This window comes from Mirounga angustirostris, unplaced genomic scaffold, assembly GCF_029215605.1.
Source record: "Mirounga angustirostris isolate CCGP_5_RB_7025 unplaced genomic scaffold, mMirAng1.0.hap1 SCAF_1, whole genome shotgun sequence".
Classification (NCBI taxonomy): Eukaryota; Metazoa; Chordata; class Mammalia; order Carnivora; family Phocidae; genus Mirounga; species Mirounga angustirostris.
This window is the reverse complement of record NW_026991709.1, coordinates 33946988-33969745: the sequence shown is the minus strand read 5'-3', so window position 1 is coordinate 33969745 and position 22758 is coordinate 33946988. Positions and strand designations below refer to the sequence as shown.

Below are 22758 nucleotides of genomic sequence, written 5' to 3'. Positions count from 1 at the left end.
AGCTGCATTGGCTTTAGTGGGTCATTTGTAAATATCAGAACCAGGGCCCCGGGAATTACAATAAGCAAAGTTTCCAGACCAGATAACTCTGCTGGTATGTTCATTAGTCTTTTAGTGAATGGGTAAGTTTTTTATGATCAAGATGTGTATCAGTGCCGCTGTCCTGTTTAATTATAGAGACAAGAAATAGGCAGACGCACTGATGCGGCATTCAAGTAAGGGGGAAAAAAGTAGAGGAATTATTACAGACGTCTGGATGGTGTCCTTAATTCCCCCTCCAGCTATTGAATCTCAGCTGTCTGCAATCAAGAACTGAGTCACAAAATGGCTTGCATTGTGTTGCTATTTCAGTTTGACAAGCAGGCTTTCAGCATGGAAATTGTGAACAATTCACCAGGTTTTTAAATTTCTATAAGAAAAACATTTAAATGCTGTTAGAACTTCAGCTATAATGGCACTAAGTATAACTCTACAAAAATATTTTAATAATTGTGTGAATATTCAGTAAAACCTTATTAAATTGAAAAGTAAGGTGCAGACTCCCCTACCACAAGCAGATTTTAAATTAACTGTATTGAGATAAACCAATAATTTTATCAAAGGAAAGTAGGGCAATTATTTTGCATAATATACAATTTGGGGGGAAAAAAAGATACCCGATTAATTAGGCATTTCTGAAAACAGCAGATATTTTGAACCACTTATTTTGCTGAAGAAGTTTTACTGAGTTCTCATTTTCCTAGCTGAGACAAATATTCAAATCTGCAAATGTTTATATTTGCAGTGTGCATGCACGCATATAGTTTTAACTAGGTATTTGTATATTTCTCTCATCTGCATACACAGGTATGCATATGTAGGAAGGATGCAACACCCTTTGGCTGGGTGTGTGGGAATATTTATCCAGGTTGATTACTTTTGACAGATTTTAGAATGTTGCTGCCTCCCCTCTTGCAGGGGTCCCTTTGGAGAAAGGTATGAAGGGGACCTCAAGTGCTTGGAGAATATAGGCTCCTTATCATATCATTCAAATACACCATTGTATGTATAAAAGCTTTTGGAAAAAATACTATAAATGCTTATTTAAAAGGACACCCAGGTGGCATGTTGATTCCTCAGAAAGGTGGTAAGCTCTTTAGGCTGCCTGACCAGAGAAGGCAGGCAGAAAGAGTAATTTAACATCATTCTAATCTGTTCCTAATGGAATTTGCAGTGCTTTTCTTCCTATTTCTTTTCATTGTTTTTCAACCTAATCACTAATAGGAGGCTGAAATGGAGTCTCTTAATTGTTTTCCACTTTTTACAAATTTCAAACGCACGGTTTGGAAATTGTAGTTCGTGTATTGGAGGCTTTTCCTCTTCTTGCTCACCCTGACTAGTGGGTTTTTTTTTGCAAATTTTGGTTTGCTGTCTCTTTCATGTACCCAGGGGCAGTTGGAAATAAATAAAAAGTTGAATTATCTAAAGTAAATAAATAAATAAACAAACAAGACTAGTAATTAGGCAATTCATTGACTAGGCTGTTGAACCAGGTAAAGTGGGAAAGAAATTATTCAAGTTCCAAACCTTTCTACTTGCAAATTAGCCAAAATCAATTGCGTTTTAAGTGTTGCATCACCTTGATTGATTTTAAAATGGATAGCACTTCGCTGTTCACATTTATGGTGAGCCGTGAAGGACTTGCAATGGGCATCTTTTCTACCGTGTTCTGCATTAAACTTTTTCAATAGTGCCTACTTTTTAATGTCGAACAAACTTTACTACAGAGTGCAGTCTGGTTTTTCTGGGAGGTTGAAATACAGTCTTCAGATTGTATTTATTTGTTTTTTATACAGCATTCTTCTATTTCCTTAGAATCCCTAGCAGGTTCTAATTAATTCCTTTAAGTCAGAAGACATATTTTTGAAATTTTAGGGTTAAAAGTGACATCGGTAAGACAAAATGCCATATGGGGAAATGAGTTAAAGCCTAAAATTTATATGGTTCAATGAGAGTCAAAAGGAGGGAGGGGAATATTACTGGTTTTGAAATCAAAAGAGATTTTGAACACTGGCGTGGAGAACACCTTCATAACCTTGGACAAGTTTTAGACCCATCTACCCCATCTTTTTTATCCCCCTCATCATGTATTGTTTTGAAAATTAAATTAGAAAATGTGAACTTGTTTGACAATATTAGGCACAAAAAGAGCAACCAGTAAATTCCATTTTTCTTCCTTAAATGCAAACCAGGGCACATAATGAATTAAGTGAATGATTAATTATATGCTCAGTGTCTCCTCCATTTTCCCCTTTCCTCTACTCTTTCTTTCTTCTTTGGTACACTCCATTTCACTAGAAAGTATGGAATTATCTCTAACTATACTACCACAGAATTTTTCTTCTGCGATACTGCCAAGCTCATGCATTGAAAATGGAAAGTTAGGGATTATACATTACACTGGTGGTAATAAGTGGTAATTATTACTATGGTTGCAATTGATGGAAATGTCATGGTGATATAGGCTAAATAGGAGAACCCACGTTTTATGTTTTTGACACATATAAAATACTTAAATACATGTTCATTTATTAGAGTTAGGGATGTTCCTAGAGTTAAAGACATTTGTGGCTACTTTGCAAGAATGTTTCATGAAACATATACATTTTGTACAATGGGACGAAAGTTAGATGGGTCACAGTTTGAGCATGCAATATCATTTCTAATGATTAATCATTTATAAATATTGATAATCGAGTTTATTTTAAAAGACACTCTCTTGGCTGAGCTAGAATTTTAATTTGTAAAAATTGGCTGGAAACAAACATTGGTAATTAGTTTCTAGTTTGCATAAGCCTTGCTTCGCAAATATTTGCTCTTCTAAAGAGTTAGCAACGGGTGTTTGCATATGTACAAGGATTTGTGGGCAGTAACAGTGAAACTCATTATGACTTTGGTAGCTGCCATCATGTATTTTACATGGGCTTCATATTTGATAAGACCCACCTGCTTCTACTCATCTCCTAGTAATCCAAATTTGACATTTTGGGGAGCCAGTTAATTTTCTCTAAGAAGCTATGTTCTCACCTGCTCATCCACATTCCCAAGGAAGCTCTTTTTTTTGTTGTTGTTGTTACCAGTGCCATTGTGGCTTGTAAAAAGAGAGAGTTCAAGCTACATTTGAAATCTGGAATAAAGACTTTTTTCCCCCTTCACATCCACTTTGATTTGTTTGTTAATAAAAATAACAGTAATTAAAATTGATTTTGTTTTAAAGGCAGGGGTAGAACATTCTTTTTTTTTAAATTTTATTTTATTATGTTATGTTAGTCACTATACATTACATCATTAGTTTTTGATGTAGTGTTCCATGATTCATTATTTGCATATAACACCCAGTGCTCCATTCAGTACGTGCCCTCTTTAATACCCATCACCAGGCTAACCCATCCCCCCCTCCCCTCTAGAACCCTCAGTTTCTCAGAGTCCATAGTCTCTCATGGATCGCCTCCCCCTCCAATTTCCCCCCCTTCATTTTTCCCTTCCTACTATCCTTCTTTTTTAACAAAAAATGTATTATTTGTTTCAGAGGTACAGGTCTGTGATTCATCAGTCTTACAAAATTCACAGCACTCACCATAGCACATACCCTTCCCAATGTCTATCACCCAGCTACCCCATCTCTCCCACCCCACCACTCCAGCAACCTTCAGTTTGTTTCCTGAGATTAAGAATTGCTCATATCAGTGAGATCATATGATACATGTCTTTCTCTGATTGACTTATTTTGCTCAGCATAATACCCTCCAGTTCCATCCACGTCATTCCAAATGGCAAGATTTCATTCCTTTTGATGGCTGCATAATATTCCATTGTATATATACACCACATCTTCTTTATCCATTCATCTGTTGATGGACATCTTGTCTCTTCCCATAGTTTGGTTATTGTGGACATTGCTGCTATAAACATTGGGGTGCACATACCCCTTCAGATCCCTACATTTGTATCTTTGGGATAAATACCCAGTAGTGCAATTGCTGGGTCATAGGGTAGTACTATTTTCAACTTTTTGAGGAACCTCCATACTGTTTTCCAGAGTGGCTGCACCAGCTTGCATTTCCAAGGTGTAGAACATTGTTTCTGAAGTCCAGGGATGAGGCCTCAACCAACCTTTAAAAATAAGCACTTCTGCAAATGATATATCAGATAAAGGGCTAGTATCCAAAATCTATAAAGAACTTATCAAACTGAACACCCAAAGAACAAATAAGCACTTCTGGTGTTTCTGACCAACTCAGGGGATCTCATTCTGACTCAAACAAATACAGAGCAAGGTTCTCCAGAATGAGGAACATTTGCCATAGAAGGCTTGAACCAGGAGAAAAGATTAGAACTTATATTGCTATATAGTTTTATATATAGTTATATATATATATTTATAATTATATAAATAACTATAAATAGATCTATAGATCTATCTATATCTATAATTCTATGCATCAGACCTTGAGAGTACTTTCTGGTATCCTCTGATAGCCTTCATTAGGCATTTTCTAACCCTCCCCTTCCCCCTTCTTCAAAAGAGGGCAAGTGTAAAAATAGTGCAAAAGCCAAAGTGTGGTGCGGTGAGATAGTTTTAGCCAGTAGAATTTGCATCTGAACATCCTATGCACATGGGCTCTTTTCTGTTGAGCTTAGTTGTGTTTTATCAAATTCTTTGAGATTATATTTTTGCCTCATTGGCATCTAGTTGTCCTGGAAATCAGGGTTCACAATGTCAGAGAAGCATGATGGCAAGAAAAGTACTTAAGTTTTTGTTCGTTGATGTTTCTTTGTCCTATTTTAGCTAGCTTTGCTATATTAACTCAATTGGAGCGTCTACTATATAAGGACATACTGCTTTTTCAGCCTGGAATGTCCATACTTGGTGTAGCTAAAATAGGTTTCCATGAACCCACAAGAAAGGGTGCATGTCACCTTTATGCAGCCACAGAATTCTCTAAACTTACTTATGTAATATGTAATTTTTCCTTTTAATCATTTGGTTTTAAATTTTCTTTTTTAGGGGATGCCTGGGTGGCTCAGCTGGTTAAGTGTCTGCCTTCGGCTCAGGTCATGATCTCAGGGTCCTGGGATCGAGTCCCGCATCGGGCTCCTTGCTCAGCGGGGAGCCTGCTTCTCCCTCTGCCTGCCGTTCTCCCTGCTTGTGCTCTCCACTCTCTCTTCTCTGACAAATAAATAAATAAGATCTTTAAAAATAAATAAATAAAATAAAAAATAAATAAATTTTATTTTTTAGTTTTATATTTAGTATTTGGATTTTTGATACATTTGGAATTTTTTGACAGTTGCATTGAGGTATAATAGATATATAATAAAATGCATACATTTGAAAAGAGTAATTTGAGAAGTTTGACATATGTCTATATCCATGAGTCCATTACCTCAATGAAGATAATGAACATATCTACCACTTTCAAATGGCCCTTCTATCCCTTTGTAACCCCTCTATCCTGCACCTTCCCTCCACCCCAGGCAACCAATGGTCTGCTTTCTGTCACTTTAGATTTAATTTTATAGAATTTTTTAGTAATGAGATCATAAAATATGTATTGGTTTTCTGGCTTTTTTCACTCAGTGTCTATCTTGAGATTTATCAGTATTGTTATGTGAATCAGTAGTTTATTTCTTTATATTTTATTATATGAAATATCACAGCTTGTGTAGCCATTTACTTGATGGTTGTTTATAAATATTGGCTACTAAAAATAAAGCAGCTAATAAACATTCACGTATGAATTTGAGAAATTATTTTATTGTGGTAAGAATGATTAACATCTACTCTTCTAACAAATTTTTAAGTGTACAATACAGTATTGTTAAGTATAGTGACAATATTGTACAGCTGATCTCTAGAACTTACACCTGTTGCTTAGTGAGACTTTATGATGTATGTTTTTATTTAATTTGGATGGGTACCTAAGATTTGAGTAACTGGATCATAAGGTAGTATGTATTTAACTTAAAAAAAGTAAAGTTGTCAGTTGTTTTTGAAAGTTCATTTTTCTGGGGAGTGGGGAGGGGAAGAGGTTTGTTTCCCCTGGGGGGGTTGTAGTTGCCCCCCATCTCTCCCTGCCTCTTGCCCCTCAATAAAATGATCTTAGACCACACACACACACACACACACACAAAGAAAATGGTCTTACCATTTTTTTATTCCCACCATCAGTGTATGAGAATTTCAGTTGTTCCACATTTTCATCTACTCTAATTATGGTCAGTCTTTTAGTCTTTAGATATTTGAATAGGTGTGTGGAGATATCTCATTGAAATTTTAATTTGCATTAAAGCCTAATGACTAGACATGTTGAGTTGCTTTTAAATCTGCTTATTATCAGTCTTACATCTTCTTTGATAAAATATTTTTAAAATATTTTGCCCAATTTTTATTTTATTTCATTTGTTTTGTTATTGTTGACTTTTGAGAGTCCTTTATATGTGTATGTTCTGGATATGCATCCTTTATTGGGTATATGATTTGTGAATATTTTTAAGCAGGCTTAGGCTGTGACTTGTATTTTATTCTAACAGTATTTTTTGAAGAACAGAAGTACTTAATTTTGTTGAAGTGCAATTAATTATTTTTTAACGGATGGTAATTTGAGTGTTATGTTTAAAACTCTTTGCCTAAGTAAAGATCACAGAAATTTCCTTCTAAATTTTCTTCTGGAAAGTTTTGGTTATACATTTAAATCTGTGATCCATTTTGAGTTAGTTTTTGATATCTATCAATTTTCTTTTTTTTTTTTCTCAGACAGATATTCAATTATTCCAACACTACTTATTTAAAAGATCATCCTTTTTCCACTGAATTTTCTTTGTCCCTTTGTCAGAAATCAATTGACCCTACATGTGTGAGGTTATTTCTGAATTCTCTATTTTGATCTGTAAGCTCCCGAGAACAGAAGATGTATCTTTTTATTATTGTATACTCATTACTTGGCATAATGCTTGGTACATAAATAAGATTTGTTCATTGTTGAATAAAGTTAGTAATGATGTGATCACATGAATATACATAACTACAAAAAGAAACCAACTTTCTCATAGCATGATCTTGTTCCTGTCTACCTCTCTGACTTAATAGTTTTCAAATTTGCTCTCAGGAATCATTGAAATAGCAATGCCTCAGGGGCCGTGTGAATTTGGGTCGAGAGGCAAGGACAGAAATATGGACAAGTTTCTAATCCTATTTGTTCCATCTTATTTATATATTGCATTTCTATGTATGATTTAATTCAAGGAGCAATTACAATGACTTATACAAAAAGTATGAAAAATAACTGCTTTAATATTACTGCCTTTCCCAGGGTTACTTACATTTAACAGATTGCATTAGAGACCTTTCAAGGACTTAAAGTACAGAAAACCTAATTGTGAAGTGGCTCAGTGTTTTACTGGTTATTTGGAAGGTTTGGGGGACAAAAAGGCTCACTGGTGTCCTTTGAATTATACCACATAGGTAAATGCTTTCACTAGTAATGAAAACTCAAGTGTAGTCTTAAGAAGAGGAATAATGCATGGATTTTCTGTGACTGAATATCGTTCTGATGAAAAGACAAAACTTCAACTTTGCTGATTCCCTCTTTTAAAATAATGATAAATGCCTGAAGAATTTGACATTCAGTGTTCAATATGAGATTGCAGTGCCTAAGATAAACAAAGAATTCAAAAAGAAATGAAAAACCCATTATTAAATAGCTCTAACATTTCTTGTGTAAAAAGCTGGAAAATAGGAGAGAAAAAGCCATTTCTGGGGAAACAGTTTACATACAAGAAGAAAGATTATTCAAGTTGTGTGATAAACAAGAACTAATACAAAATCACGGCTATCTTCTTGGCCATACAAGTTGTGCCTGATGTCAGACACTGGCTAGGATCCTGGTGTCAGTTTATTTGTTTTGTTTAGTTTCAACTACTTATTTTGTATATTCTGCAGTAAAATGTATTAGAAAGAAAATACTATACCTCCGTTACTTCTATTTGATAATGAAAGATCTGCTAAAATAAAAGAATCCTTGAATGTCAGTAACTTATTTCAAAATTTCCTCAGAAAGACACTCAACTTGTGATGTTTGTTTTTTCCTGCTCAACATCAATGACCTACATAGGCCACTGGCCTGGGTTTAAGGAAAAAAAAAACGTTTTATCACAAAAGCCAATGATAGCTTTTGACATCTGTGCTAGATCCATTTCCTACCCGCTGTGCTTAATTTCAGAATTCAGTTCTATCATTAAAATAAAAACCTTGTTGGCTCTTCCATCGATGTGCCACATTACATCAATTTTCTCCAAGCATCATGTACAATTTCTAGGTACCAGTGCCCCCTGGACTTATTTGGAATTTCAGATCTTGCTACCCTGCTGTATGAATTGATCTTGTACATTGTGGGATGACATGTGACCCATGGAAATACATTGTTTCTTGATTCTTTTCCCCAACTTAAGTCCTGAAATGACCTATTTTTCCACATCTTTGCTGGACTTATTTGTGATTCCTCTTTCATCCCATAAAGATTATCCTTCCACTGGAAAGAACTGGACAAAGTGGGTCTGGGCTGAATATACATTTTCAGTGTCATCCTCCATCCTGTGCTCTCTCTTGAATTTCAGTTTTAAACAACAACTGAGAATATTAACTCAGAGCCATTATTTAGCAGCTGAATAACTAAAAGACTCTGTCAGAACCTTAGGAGTCTGTGGCTGGTAGGTTTACTAATGCTAGGGTTTTGATATTAATGAGAGGCACAGGACAGATACCTTTGATTTTGGAGAAGAGAAACTGATAGATTTTGGGTTCTGTACAGAAGAGATGTACATTTCCTTTAGAGAGACAGAAGCAATATTCCCTTTTGTTGAGTCTGCTTTATAGTTATTCCTAACAAGTGTACATCTGAGTACCTGTTTACTAGTTTACTAGTTATGAAGAAAGCAGATGCTACATATCCTTTTCCATCTCTCATTCCCTCTTGGACAATGATAGCTCCATCCATTCTGGTCCCTAGAGCAAGAAACATGGGTGTTGTCTCTTCTGCATTCACCAGGTGATTAAACTCTGTTCCTTTTTACTTTGATAAATCTATCTTCTATCTATTTTGTCTTTTTCTATTTCTGTAGCTACAGCTTCCTTTCAGAGAATTATCTGAATGTTTGCAGCAGACTTCCTGATTTATGTCATTTCTCTCTCCCTCTACAGTGCCCCTAGAGAGATTTCTGTAAAAGGCAAATACCATGCCACTTCCCTGTTTAAAAGTCTTTGAGGCTCCCTATCACATAGTATATCGCTTGGGAATGGGAAAAGATAGGTGGAAAGTGTGCAGAGCTTGCCATGTGACTCAGACACATGCCTCCCTTCCCAGATTGAGAATCAATGACTTACAAGATAGTAATAGCTAACAATTATGTCATACGGTATTTTAAATGCTTTATATGTATTTACCCATTTAATGTTCACAAAATATCTTTTAGTTACAGGTACTGTTTTTAGGTCCATTTTATAGATGAGGGAAGGAAGTTATAGCAAAGATAAGTAATTTTGTCCAAAAATGACACAACTCATTAGTGGCAGAAGAAAGAGGCAGAGTGGAGATACTCTAGATCCCAAGGCTGTGTTGCTAAGCTGCACACTATGTTTGTTCCCTCAGTGGAGCTCAGGTTTCCTGCTTCTATTTATGTGAATATTAGTGATTTGCATGGAATGTCTTCTGTGTGTGTGTGTGTGTTTAAACCAGTCATCTTTTATTGGATGTTAATTCTGATTAGGATGTGAAAGGATTCAAGGGTGCCAGGCAAAGGTCATGGTCAGGAATGCCGAATGTGCCTCCACACTGGGCCCTCTTCAGTGGTACTTGCGTAGCTGCTCGTGCTTGAGTTCCTTGTAACAACGACAGTAGTTAAAAAGCACATAAGCTGCCAGCACCATAGAAATCCCAGCGATGCCCCCTTTCTTCACATTGACATACTTGTTGTAGTACCGGTAGTAACCTCTTTGAAACGCTCCAGCAATGCTCTTAGGGGTGAAATCCCACATCAGTATCCAGCTGGGCAGCTCTCCTAGTTGCACATCCATGAGCTTCTTCTCCTTCACTTGTACGACTGACGCCATCTTGTCCTTGGTGTCCGCTCTCTCTTCTATGTTTTTAATCTCTAGCCTTCCAGCCTTTAAAAACTCCTCTAGTGTCTTTGAAATTCTTTCAGGCAGGGCTAATTTCGTTGTGAGATAAGCATAAAGATTTTTCATCCTAGAATGATTTACTAAAGCAGGTAGTGAAAATCCTGGTAAAACAACATTAAAATAAGATACTTTCTCACTTACCTAGGTGCCTTAGATGTGAACCTAATTGAGGGGATCATAAAAGAACATGACAATGTGAAACAGGAGTTGGCAAAAGATAGAAAAATTGTATAATACATTTTCTAGGGAGGCATGTTGACTCAGATTTCTCTCTCTAGTAAAAGATGATTGAATTAGTCAGAGATGGAAATTAAAATCTTCCTAAAAAAAAATTAAAAACAAACTTCCTAAACTCATTGACTGAAATTCTCTAAGAGGTAAATTACTGATAATGAAGGAAGTATGGGTTGCATGCAATAAATCAGAGAAGAGGGCAGTGGAATATCTGAAAAAAGTAAGATGAAAAAGACTCAGGACACTTCATATCCTTGAAACTGCATTTCTGTGGTTGGCAAATGCTAAAAAGGAAAACTTTCAATGCTATGATATGACATAAAGGAACTTGTCGTTCAGAAAGGATTGATAGTACCTTTTTAATCATTTTATTGGCCATGTGGCTATCCATTCAATGTTATGGTGACTTTGTTCAAGCATCTTAAACTTCTAGAAGTACAGATCACTAACTGGCCATTTGAGCTGGAACACTTAGAGGAAGAACCACACACAGAAAGATGCCTTTTTATTTGCATATTACCTAAAGCAACACAAAACACATTTACAAACTTGATGTAGAAAGTGGGAGAAAGAAATTTCTAGGAACCAGAGAGTGGTAAATACAAATTAATGGTAAATTACCCATAATAACTGCCTTAAAGAGGCTGTATAAAATGGCAGTGATATTCTCTTTTATGCACACATGCAGCACACTTTTTCTTTTTGACATGTTTCCCAATTGTTTATTAATTTAGAGAATGCAAAATAGTACTAAGGGAATGCTTGCATCACAGTCACACTTTGTTCCATGTACCCTGCTTACCTGAATTAGGTGCAAAATTGCTCCACTTTTATTTCATCTATGATGACATTTTTCAGGAACATCGCTTCATAATTGGGGAAGAACGACTGTGTTGCCTTCTCCTGTAGAGTGGTTGGGATAGTGTGCTGATTTTTATATTTTTTAAAAAGCTTTATTGAGATATAACTTGCATACCATAAGATTTGCCTGTTTTAAGTGTATAGTTCAATGAATGTTTGTATATTCATCATCATCATAATCTAATTTTAGAAACAGTCATTCTCCATTTCTACCCACAGCCCTGGGTGACAACTCATCTACTTTCTGTCTTAATATATTTCTGTCTCTCTATATTTGCTTTTTATGGATACTTCATATAAGTGGAATCATATAATATGTACTCTTTGTAAGGCATGGAGGGGGTTGAGAAAGATTTTAGAAGCTTTCTCTATTCTCTAGAGAGGAATAGTATTCTATATTCTAGCAAGTGTGAGAATTCTATACATTTGCACTTTCTATTTTGTGATCTTGGGCAGGTTGCCTAATCTTTTTTCAGTTTCTTCATCTGTAAAATGGAAATAATAGTACTTGTCTTATAGGGGTTTATGGGAATTGAATGCATATTTGCATAATATGCATAAAGTTTTTAGAATGGGGACTGGCTACACTAATATTACATGCAATTTTTAAATGTTATTGCTAGTTTGATTATCATCACTATACCTGAAGAAGAGGAATATAGTTGGGCAGATTTTTGAGTCTTGGTAAATTGGTACTGTTATCCTTGAAGTGATCAGTGAATGTAAATCTATGCATAGGGCAGGAAATTAAGAAGTAACTCTTCTCTTACAGGAATAAAATTGCCACATTAATGAATGGCAGCTTCCTAAATAATGAAAGGAAACTATGGTGAAGAGTGAAGAGTACATCATTTTCCCTGGGGACCAGCTGACTTTTCTTTCCTTGGTGTGAATCACATGAATGTGGTTCCCTTCTTGGGAAGTTCTATCTCCATAACAGAGGAAAAGAATCAAGGGGTTATGGCAAGATTGCACAATTTTCCTACATTCTAACAACAAAGCAGAAGAATGTCCTTTTAAAAAAGTCCTGTACCAAGGCCAATTTCTGCAGCACACTTCAAAATAATCTCTATTCATCAACTACTCTGTCACTTCCAATAGATTTTTTTTTTCAAAGCTAAGTAGAATCGCTTATTTACTCCAGACTTGCCCTGTGAAATCTAAGCGGGCAGACCAATCTGTCTGTTTTACAACCTTAGCAGGTGGGAACAACTTTGGGGGCAGCAGGTGTTACATTTCTCAAGTGGCTGCAAAATAGGGTACCCTTGAAAGATGAACGTTCTCTTTGCTTGTCTTTTTCCTGAAACAACTCTGGCAGTCTGGGGTCTAACCTTGGTCAAACTTTCTAATAGTTTTCCCACTACTGAAATGGATAATAAGAGAAATACATCATTTCTAATGAACAATTGCCACTTATTATGGAGTTGTATTTTCTGGGGGATCCAGAGTGTGATTGTATTCTCTGTTACATAGAGTGAACCCCTCAGGAAACTTTTTGCAGCCTAGGGTGTTCAAGTCAATTACTTTAATAGCTGCTTCTGTTATGAAAGTTTTATTTAAAAAAATAAAAGGATATATCAGAAGATCTATTTTAAGTGCATTTTTATATTGTCCCCTTGATTTCAATTAAAATCTTACACTTTAAAAAAATCTCAAAACTTTGAGTTCCATAGTCAATTGACTTCTCAAGGTGAGTCTGATCACATTTGTCTAATTTCTTTTACTTAACACTGCCAGTAATCTACCTGTTAGTAGAGGTGGTAGTAGCATAGTGGCTTTAGTAAAACATTTTCATGTATTTCATATATCTCTTCAGAGGTAATTCTAACATATGTCCCCAGGATAATTTTTATATTATGTGATCACTCTACGCACTTAAAAAAAAGTGCTAACAATATGATGATCCAAATGATAGGCCTGAATATCTCATCTATTTGGATTTCTTTTATTTTAGGCAAATATTTTTGAAATATCTCAATACTAAAGTCATTCCTTTCAGATTCTACATGGTTGAGCACCAGTGAATGAGTTTCTCATTTTTGATATTTCTCATTCTTTTAAAATGTCTAATCATCAAGAATTTGTAATTCCTAATTCCTTCAAAATAAGGAGCTGGGTGACCAAGAAACTTTCTGATGAGAAGCTATTTGAGATGTCTTTTCTAGTAGTCAGTAAAAAAATCCATGTAGATGATCAAAGGGAAAGACCAGAAAAATCAGAATCAGACCCTAAAATATGTAATAGTTATATAATTCATAAAAGTGGCATCTCCAGTTAGTGGGCAAAGGATAGTTAATTCAGTGAACAATGTTGGATCAAAGTGATTCATGATTTAGGGGTGAAAATAAAATATCTATTTCAGGGGCACCTGGGTGGCTTAGGTGGTTAAGCATTCGACTCTTGATTACGGCTCAGGTCATGATCTCAGGATTGTGAGACTGAGCCCCACGTTGGCTCTGTGCTGCATGTGGAGCCTACTTAAGATTCTCTGTTTCCCTCCCCCTCTGCCCCTCCCCCCTTAAAAATGTATTTCACCTTATACAAAATAATTTTCACATGGATTAATATTTTAAACATAAAAATAAAACCATGAAACCTTAGGAAAAGGATGAATATTTAATCTTTTTGTAGCAATGGCTTCCAAGCATGAAAAATAAAGCTCTATAAATCATAAAAAAAAGGGGATTGAGATATTTGACCATGAAACATGAAAATTTACACATGGTAAAAACACCTCAACCAAACTTAGTACAAAGGATGAAATGGGAAAGATGTAATACACATGGGAAAGTAATGACATTGTTAAATATGAGGAAATATTGCAAATGAATGGAAACAACAAATACTTAATAATGGACAAAGAGTTGGCCATCTGCTCACCAAAATATGAAAGACCAATAAACATGACAAAATGTTCTAAATTATCTATTGATGAAATGAAATTAAAATATTATTGGAATGTTACTTTTGTTTTATTAATCTGGCAGATTTTTTGTTTTAAAATGACACTTGGTTAATGCGGGGGTAAATGAGTGTTACTTCATATTGGCAGTGACTGTAAATTGGCATAACTTGGTAGAGGACAAAACTGTAGTTGCAAAAGATTCTAGTTATAAAAAATATCCAAAATATTGGGGAAATAATTAGGCATGAGTCTAAGAATGAGCATGAGTCTAAGAATGAGTCTGAAGATTTAGTGATAAAGATATTCATAGAAGTGTTTTAATAGCAAATAAAATTGGAAACACTACTAATATGCAATTTATTGGGTAAAATATGATTCTTAGAAAGTACACATATGCATGTCATCCATTATGTCATAGAAGTATTGCTTAGGTAGAAAACTTGCTTATTAGAAAAGTTGGTTACAAACAACATATACATCATCTAACACATGGAAACTATATTCCCCAAAATATTTATAGCACTTTTTGGTAATGAAATTATGGGTGATTTTAATTTTCCTCTTTGGATTTATTGATTCCAATTTTTAATTTTTTTATTTATTATTATTTTTTAAAGATTTTATTTATTTATTTGACAGAGAGAGACACAGTGTGAGAGGGAACACAAGCAGGGGGAGCGGGAGAGGGAGAAGCAGGCCTCCCACTGAGCAGGGAGCCTGATGCGGGGCTCGATCCCAGGACCCTGGGACCATGACCTGAGCCGAAGGCAGACGCTTAGCGACTGAGCCACCCAGGCGCCCCTGATTCCAATTTTTTAAAATAATATATCATTATTTAAGAATAAGCCAAACAAACGCTATGATATACTTTAGGTTTATATCATGGTTAAGCCCTTTCTAATCATATTGTCTAGATTACAGTCCTGTCTTCACCACTTACTAACTGTATGTCACATCGGGCAAACTGTCTATTTCATTTTGAGTTTTCTCATTGTAAAATGGAGAAAACAAACTTAACTACCTCATAAAGTTAGTTTGAAAAGTAATTGAAATCAGGCAAAGCTGTAATGCTATGTCTGGCATTTATTGATTTTGCTTTCAATATCAGCTATTGTTATGTGAGTAAAGGTTACGTCATAGTTATAAAGTTCCATGTTGCCTGGAGTAGATGGTGAGACTGATTCTCTAGGCTGCTTATGTTTTCATATCCATTGTAAGAACATTTTCAGCTGGTCAGGTACTGTTGTAAATTTGTGCACTGCACAAAGGCACCAGGGACGGGGGTGAATGGAGCTAAAAGCAGCCTCATTGTATTTCATCAGCTATGTGCATTCCCACTGAAAGGGCAGCCAATAGCTGGCAGAAACACTAATGTTTTTGTTCTTATGTAAAATCCACTGTCATCCTACAATAATAATAACTAATAATCTTCATCTGTTAAGTTTTGTGTCTTATGAGGTTAATTGTATCCTCCTTTCCACAAAGAAAAGTAAGTGCTTTCTTCTATCTGTGTAATACCTCAGAACTCTCAAAAAACTCTGCCAGTTAGTGAAATTCCATCAGGTCACCTACTCTAGTAATGTTACCTTAACCTTAAAAAAAGTTTTAACTCTGCCATTATTTTCAATGGCCTAAATCATCTTCAAAATGTTTCGGGGGAAATGCTGAATTTTACACAGTAGCCATTTCAAATAACAGAATAATATATCAAGCTGTACTGTGTTCTCTCTTGTATTTTGTGCTATTGAAATCTACCTGCTGTTTAAATTCCATAGCCTGGCACTCTGATATTAACCTGGAGCCCTAAACTCCACAGGATTTACCAAACATACAGACAATGTCCTATTAACTTACTCTCTGCCTTCCTTTCTCTGTATCTCTCAGATATGAGCTTGTAATTTTCTGTGGTGGGGCACTTGTGTGTAATAGCCTGTGCCATCTAATTGAATGAGGGGTTTAAAGCACATTAAGCACTTAGAGGAAATTGTGCCAGAATATAATGCCCTTTCCTGGCTGTCAGCTAGCTCTGGGTCCTAATCAATAGGCTGATCAACAGTTGTAGAAGAGAGACGAGGGTGACGGAAAAACTGTACTCTAATGAGTAGGGAAACAGAGAGAAAACCGGATCCTTTTCAAGAGGGAATGGAAATAAAATTAAAGGACCAAGATAAAAATAATTGATTCAGTGTTGTACAAACATTTTTTCAGTGCCTCCTGTGTGCGTGGTGTTGGGTTACATGTCAGGGAGAATGCAGAAATACATGACCTTCTTTTAATACTGTCAGATCCTGGGAACTGACTACTTTGGAATAGGACCGGACCGTTTATATCCAGAAGTTTGATGTTCTTGTTTTTTTAACCAGAACAGTACAAAAGCCACATGTGCTTTAGTGCCACTAAATGCATTTTTCTGTTTTCTTCTGACAAGAGAGTGAAGGTGAGCCAGAGTAGTTATTCATTAAAATAAAACTGGAGGAAAAAGCTGCTTTGCAAGACTGGTGAGGGAGGAGGGTTGTATAAGGACAGAGCCATTTTTCTCCGAACTCCATGTTGTCTCCTAAAAAAATCTATACCAATCTCTAGGGTGCAAATTAATTAATGATATTGTGACTAGTTTATTTATAATCCCATAACACATGCAATCTTTAACTCTAAACCCTGGTTACTGACCCAAGCCTGCGGGGCGATTGTTCTCCTAGTAATGAAAGGGAGAAGGGAAAGGATAATGGAAAATATAAAATACTGACAAAGAAGCAGAAGTAATTTCAGTCCTTTCCACAAATGGTGAGGAAAATAAAAATACTTTTCTTCTCCTTATATATATATTCTTTATAACAGCCAAGCCTGCAGCATGTGTCAGGGGCAGATCAAATATTAAAAGCAAATTTTAATAAGTGAGACTCAAAAAGGGATTTATAAAGCTCAGGGGATTTGGAGAGGAGTGCTCAGTTCAGGGAATTCCACAGCTCGAGGGCAGACCAGGTGAATGCTCTGTTGCCCATGGATGAGGGACCTGACAAGGGGGTTGATGAATTTGAGATTTATTATTAGAAAGTAGGGACTGAGGGCACGTATAAATGGAGGCCAATTCTGATAGGAATGAAAGGGAAGTTCCACAGAGGTAATGAAAAACTCTGAGCCAAATTTTAAAGTCAATGTACTGACTGATAGTGAGTGAGCGTAAATCTGCCACTCTGATTGAATTTATGGCCAGGAGTAAGTGCAGGGGTTGCGGGAGGCTGAACAATGGTGTGCTTTGTGAGTGTTAGACTTGGGAGTTTCCATATTAACATAATCTAGAAGCCGTAACAGGACGCATTATAACAGCAGAAGCAGCACAAGGACTTTAAAAAATAATCATGGGTTAACTGCTTTAAATCCTTGGACTAGCTCAATGAAAGGGTTTTCCTCTGATAAAAGCTTTTGGAATAGTTAACGGCAAATGATTTGGAAAAACAAAGAGTAATGTGGAAATAAAAGTTCATAAAGTGATAGCAGGATCTTCATAAGTGCCATTTAAAGGGAGATTGGCAAACGTGGCAAGTAACTAGAGACACACATTAACTGGCCACAGAAGAAGGGGAGTGTGTGATGTCGGCACTCTACGATGCTAGAGAGGTAATTGTTTGTTATGATAAAGGCATGTTCTCAGTTCTGAACAAGGGCTATTCTTCCAAATGGAAAACTGTGAAACACTGCACTGGGGTATTAGAGCTACTAAAATCCCTTCAGTTTGATCCGCTCTTCTGCCCCTGTACTTTCTTGGGACTAAAGTATTTACTGCCAATGGATTTTAAAAGAAGCCCACTTCACAGCATCAGCATCCCAATTCACAATCTAAAGGCTGAGGAGAACCACATGTAACTTCTTCCTTGCCTTCTTTTATGCCTTCTTTTTGTCTTCTTTAATAATATTTGAAGACTTATCTGTTTTAAGAGGAACTTTAGAAATCTTTGAGGGCAGGAACAGGTCTTTTGTAGTCTTCAGGGTCTGACACAATGTCTTATACAAAGATTAGTAGTTTTTAAAAAATGTTTTTATTGAGTAAGTCGATTCTAGCATTTATGTTGATTATTTAAAAGTACTTTTCAATTCTACTGAAATTACCTCCTGTCTTTATCCATTTGCCCTGCCATAACAGAACACCATAGAGTAGTTGGCTTATCAACGACAGAAATTTATTTCTCTCGGTTCTGGGCACTGGGAAGTCCAAGATCAAGGTGCTAGCAGAATTGATGTCTGGGGAGGCTCTCCTGCTTCCTGGTTTATAGACTGAATGGCTGTCTCTTCCAAGGGTTGAGAGAGCTCTCTGGATCTCTTTTATAAGGACACTAGTCCCATTCATGACGGTTGCACCCTCTTGACCTAATCACTTCCCAAAGACCCCCTCTCCTAAAACCATCACTTTGGGGGTTTGGATTTCAACCTATGAATTTTGCGGAGATACAACCATTCAGTCCATAACATCTATGAATATTGTTTTCATTTTTATCATCCACAGATATAGAAAATGGACATAGTTAAAGAAAATATATTGGGCATAGTAAATAGTTAATGAGAAAAAAGATTCATAAATTCAGTAATTTGTTTTATTCTTCCAATTTATTCAACAAATATCATTAACCATTTATTTTGTGCCAGGCACTCTTTTAAGTGCTTGAGATACCTTAAAGAACTAAAATGCCCTGCCTCTTGTGTAGCTTACATTTTGGTGGGGGGTGTGGGGTGGCAGACAATAAACAACACCCCAAAGTAGTATACTATATAGTATATTATAAGGTGGTGAATGCTATGGAGGAAAGATCTAGAGAAGGGAGAGGAGGACTGGGAATGTGATAGGGAAGCAGGGAAAGTGAAAATTTAAAATAAGCTTCTGGGATAGGTGAAGATTGAGTAAAGCTTTGAAGGAAGTGAAGAAGTGAGTCATGGGGATCTTGGGGGGAACCAAAACAAGGGACTCTGGTAATGATGTGCCTGGAGGATAGGAGCAGAATGAAAGAAAAAGCAATACTAGCTGGTGGCAGATTTTCTATGACCTTGTAGATCACATTGTAGTCATATAACAAACGCATTAGCTTTTATTTTGAGGGAAATGGGACATATTCGGGTTTCAAATACAGGAATGACATGATCTAACTTCCTATCTTTAAAAGATGCCTGTGTTGTGTTGGTGATAGAGTTTAGGGAGCACGACTGGAATAAATATTTACTGAAGTCTTATGGTGTTCGATTTAGTGCTGATTCGTGAGATAGGAAGATGTGATGGTTTGAGGCTGAACAAAACATAGCAGGAAGTACAAAACTGATAGCTTTTATGCTTTAAAATTAAACTGTTGGGGGGCGCCTGGGTGGCTTAGTTGGTTAAGCGACTGCCTTGGGCTCAGGTCATGATCCCAGAGTCCTGGGATCGAGCCCCACATCGGGCTTCCGGCTCAGCGGGGAGCCTGCTTCTCCCTCTGACCCTCTCCCCTCTCACGCTGTTTCTCTCTCGCTCCCTCTCTAATAAATAAATAAATAAATAAATAAATAAATAGAATCTTAAAAAAAAATTAAACTATTGGGGGTTTTCTTAATAAGAAACTGTAAGCCATACAAAACAGAACAGTGACATATAATGGAGGTATGATATTAAATGATTATGTGGCCTTTACTCAGTGATTCTAAGCCGTGGAGATTTTAAAGCTGGAGGAGACCTTAGAAATTTATCTCATAATTTGACACTTTCTTGTACACATTGAAGATCTGAAGCCCAGAGAGGAGTCAGGTGGGGAATTCCATTGACCTAAATGCTAGGCCTGGATTTCACTACAGATGTTCAGATCCAAGTTTAATGGTTTCTCTCCAGTAGGGCATTTTCTCTCTGTTTGTAGTAGTGTTAATGTCTTCTAAAGTCTTTAGAATGTGAAGAACATTCTTTAGGTAGAACTATTGTCACAGTTCTTTCTTAAAAGAAGAGAGGAAAAAAAACTTTTTGAGCAACTCATCAGAGACATGACCTAGTGTCCCCTTAGAACAGATAGACATTGAAATTTATTGTCCCCGATGAAAACTATTTTAAGTCTAATAGGAAAAAATATCTTTTTGGATTGTGGGGAAGAGATCCAGAGTTCTGTCTTTGAAATGCCAAAAGCCAGTGAACTTCAGTAAAGGAGGGAAACAATAATCTGCATAATCAAAGTTTCTTTTTCTTCAGCTTCAAAATGCCAAATACCAAAATATGACTTCTGGGAGCTCCAGGTTATTTTTTAATAGGAGGATGTTAAAATTAGTTTATGTATTGACAGCAGCATGGATGACCCTGAAATAATATGTAAAAATATTACTGGTAACTGTAATGGTTACTTTTCATATAAACAAGAGCCAAAAATAGCAACAAGAAAAAAGGACAACAAAGGAACACAAACATAAACAACAAACAACAGCTAAATAGGGAGAAGTTTGTTCCTTTCCTACAAAACAATCTGGCCAGTCTTTTCTGGTGTCACAACTCTTTTCCAAGAGCTCACTCAGGGCCTTGGACCCAATCATTTTCATGCTGTAGAGCAAAGGTCAATGTATATATATTTGGTGAAAAGTCCAATAGAAAATATTTTAGGCTTTGTGGCCATACCATCTCCATTTCAACTATTCAACTCTGCTACTGTAGTGTGGAAACTGAGCAGTCCTAGACTTTATATAATGTGATATAACTGAATGGGTGGGGCTGTGTTCCAATAAGACTTTGTCTAAAAATAGGCAATGGATCTTTAGATTTTAGGGAATGATTTCACGGTGGGAACTTCTAGGTTGCTGTCTCAGTCTGCATGGTTGAAGGTGGGTCACTAGGACATCAGCATTTTAGCTTAAAACAAAGAGAAAAAGAAGCTAGAGAAATGTATGAGCCATGTTACAAGTCCCAAGTGGCACCTTTTACTTCCACTCCCATTTCATTAGTCCAAAAGTAATGTTGCCATACTTAGCTGCAAGGGATAATGGGAAATGCGCCAAACGTCCACGAAAGAATAAGAAGCTTAAGGACACTGGGAAACAGAATCAACACAATGCTTGATTTGCTTTATACTGAAATCTTGCCATTGATTACCCACCCAACATATAATCAATATGCTGATAATAAGTGATTACATATGTGTTTTAGAAATCCCTATATTTCTTCATTTTTTATTATGAAAAATTTCAAATATATAAAAAAATAGAAATAATTGTATAATAAACACCCAAATACCCATTACTTAGGCTCTGCAACATATATTTTGCTACATTTGTTTGATTATGTATTCATCTATGTATGCTTCTGTCCAACAATAAATCCATATTTTTAAAATTTTTATTTATTTAAAAAAAATTTTTTTTAATCCATCTTTTTATGTTTTCAAAGCAAATTGCAGACATCAGCATATCTCACTTCTGAGTACACATGTCTTCATCAGTGTTATTACAGTTCCATGTTTGACTATGATTTTTTTAAGATAGAATTACACTCAATAAAATGTGTGAATCTTAAATGTGTCATCCAATGAATATTTTTAAAAAATGTAAAGCTTTGTAACCCTATTTTATTTCAAGATGTAGAAATTTCAGTCACTCCAGGAAGTTCCTCATGTTCTTCTAGATCAATCTCCCCACTCTTCTGGTTCTTACCATAGGGTAGTTTTGGCTGTTCTAGAACTTCATGTAAATGACATCACATAATATGCATTTTTTTGGTGAAATATTTCTTTCACTCACTCAGCATAATAAGTTTTCATCTTGTTTTGTGTTTTTACATTTCATCCATGTTGTTGCATATATATCAGTAGTTCATTTGTATGAATATTCCACGGGATGTTTATCCATGCTACTGTTGATAGACTTAAAATTTTTTTTATCAGTTTGGGGCCATTAACAATAAAGCTGCTATGAGTATTCTTATACAAGTTCTTTTGTTGATGTATATACATACACAGATACATGTATCATATACATATATATACACTCACATATGTGTGTGTATGTGTGTGTGTGTGTGTGTATCTATCTATGTGGGCTCCATCTCACACCCTGAGATCATGACCTGAGCTGGAAACCAAGAGTTGGATGCTTCACCGGCTGCGCCACCCAGGCGCCCCTATATTTAGTTTTATAAGAAAATTCTAAAATCTTTTTTTTTAAAGATTTTATTTATTTATTTATTTATTTGAGAGAGAAAGAATGAGAAAGAGAGCACATGAGAGGGGAGAGGGTCAGAGGGAGAAGCAGACTCCCCGCCGAGCAGGGAGCCCGATGTGGGACTCGATCCAGGGACTCCAGGATCATGACCTGAGCCGAAGGCGGTCGCTTAACCAGCTGAGCCACCCAGGCGCCCCTAAAATCTTTTTTTTCCCATGTGATTGAACCATTTTATACTTCTATCATCAGTATATAAGAATTAGTTGCTCTACATGCTCACCAACATTTAAGGTTGTTAGTGTTTTTAATTTTAGCTCTTTTTTTTTTAAAGATTTTATTTATTTATTTGAGAGAGAGAGAATGAGAGAGAGAGAGCACATGAGAGAGGGGAGGGTCA

At 36.0% G+C, this 22758-nt stretch overlaps 1 protein-coding gene and 1 pseudogene across 1 annotated transcript; one reads left to right on the top strand and one right to left on the bottom strand.

The window, feature by feature from the left end:
- The window catches only part of LOC129045339 (ubiquitin carboxyl-terminal hydrolase 46-like), a 234503-nt pseudogene that overhangs the window by 58611 nt on the left and 153134 nt on the right, over positions 1–22758 (top strand).
- On the bottom strand, positions 9775–10147 carry LOC123863299 (ATP synthase subunit f, mitochondrial-like). Its single transcript, XM_045902676.3, has one exon. The coding sequence runs from the start codon at positions 10145–10147 to the stop codon at positions 9881–9883; it is 267 nt and encodes an 88-aa protein (XP_045758632.1). The 3' UTR covers positions 9775–9880.

Bases quoted from the DNA above. Each gene is read 5' to 3' on its own strand.
- LOC123863299 (XM_045902676.3), bottom strand. From the start codon at position 10,147: ATGGCGTCAGTCGTACAAGTGAAGGAGAAGAAGCTCATGGATGTGCAA.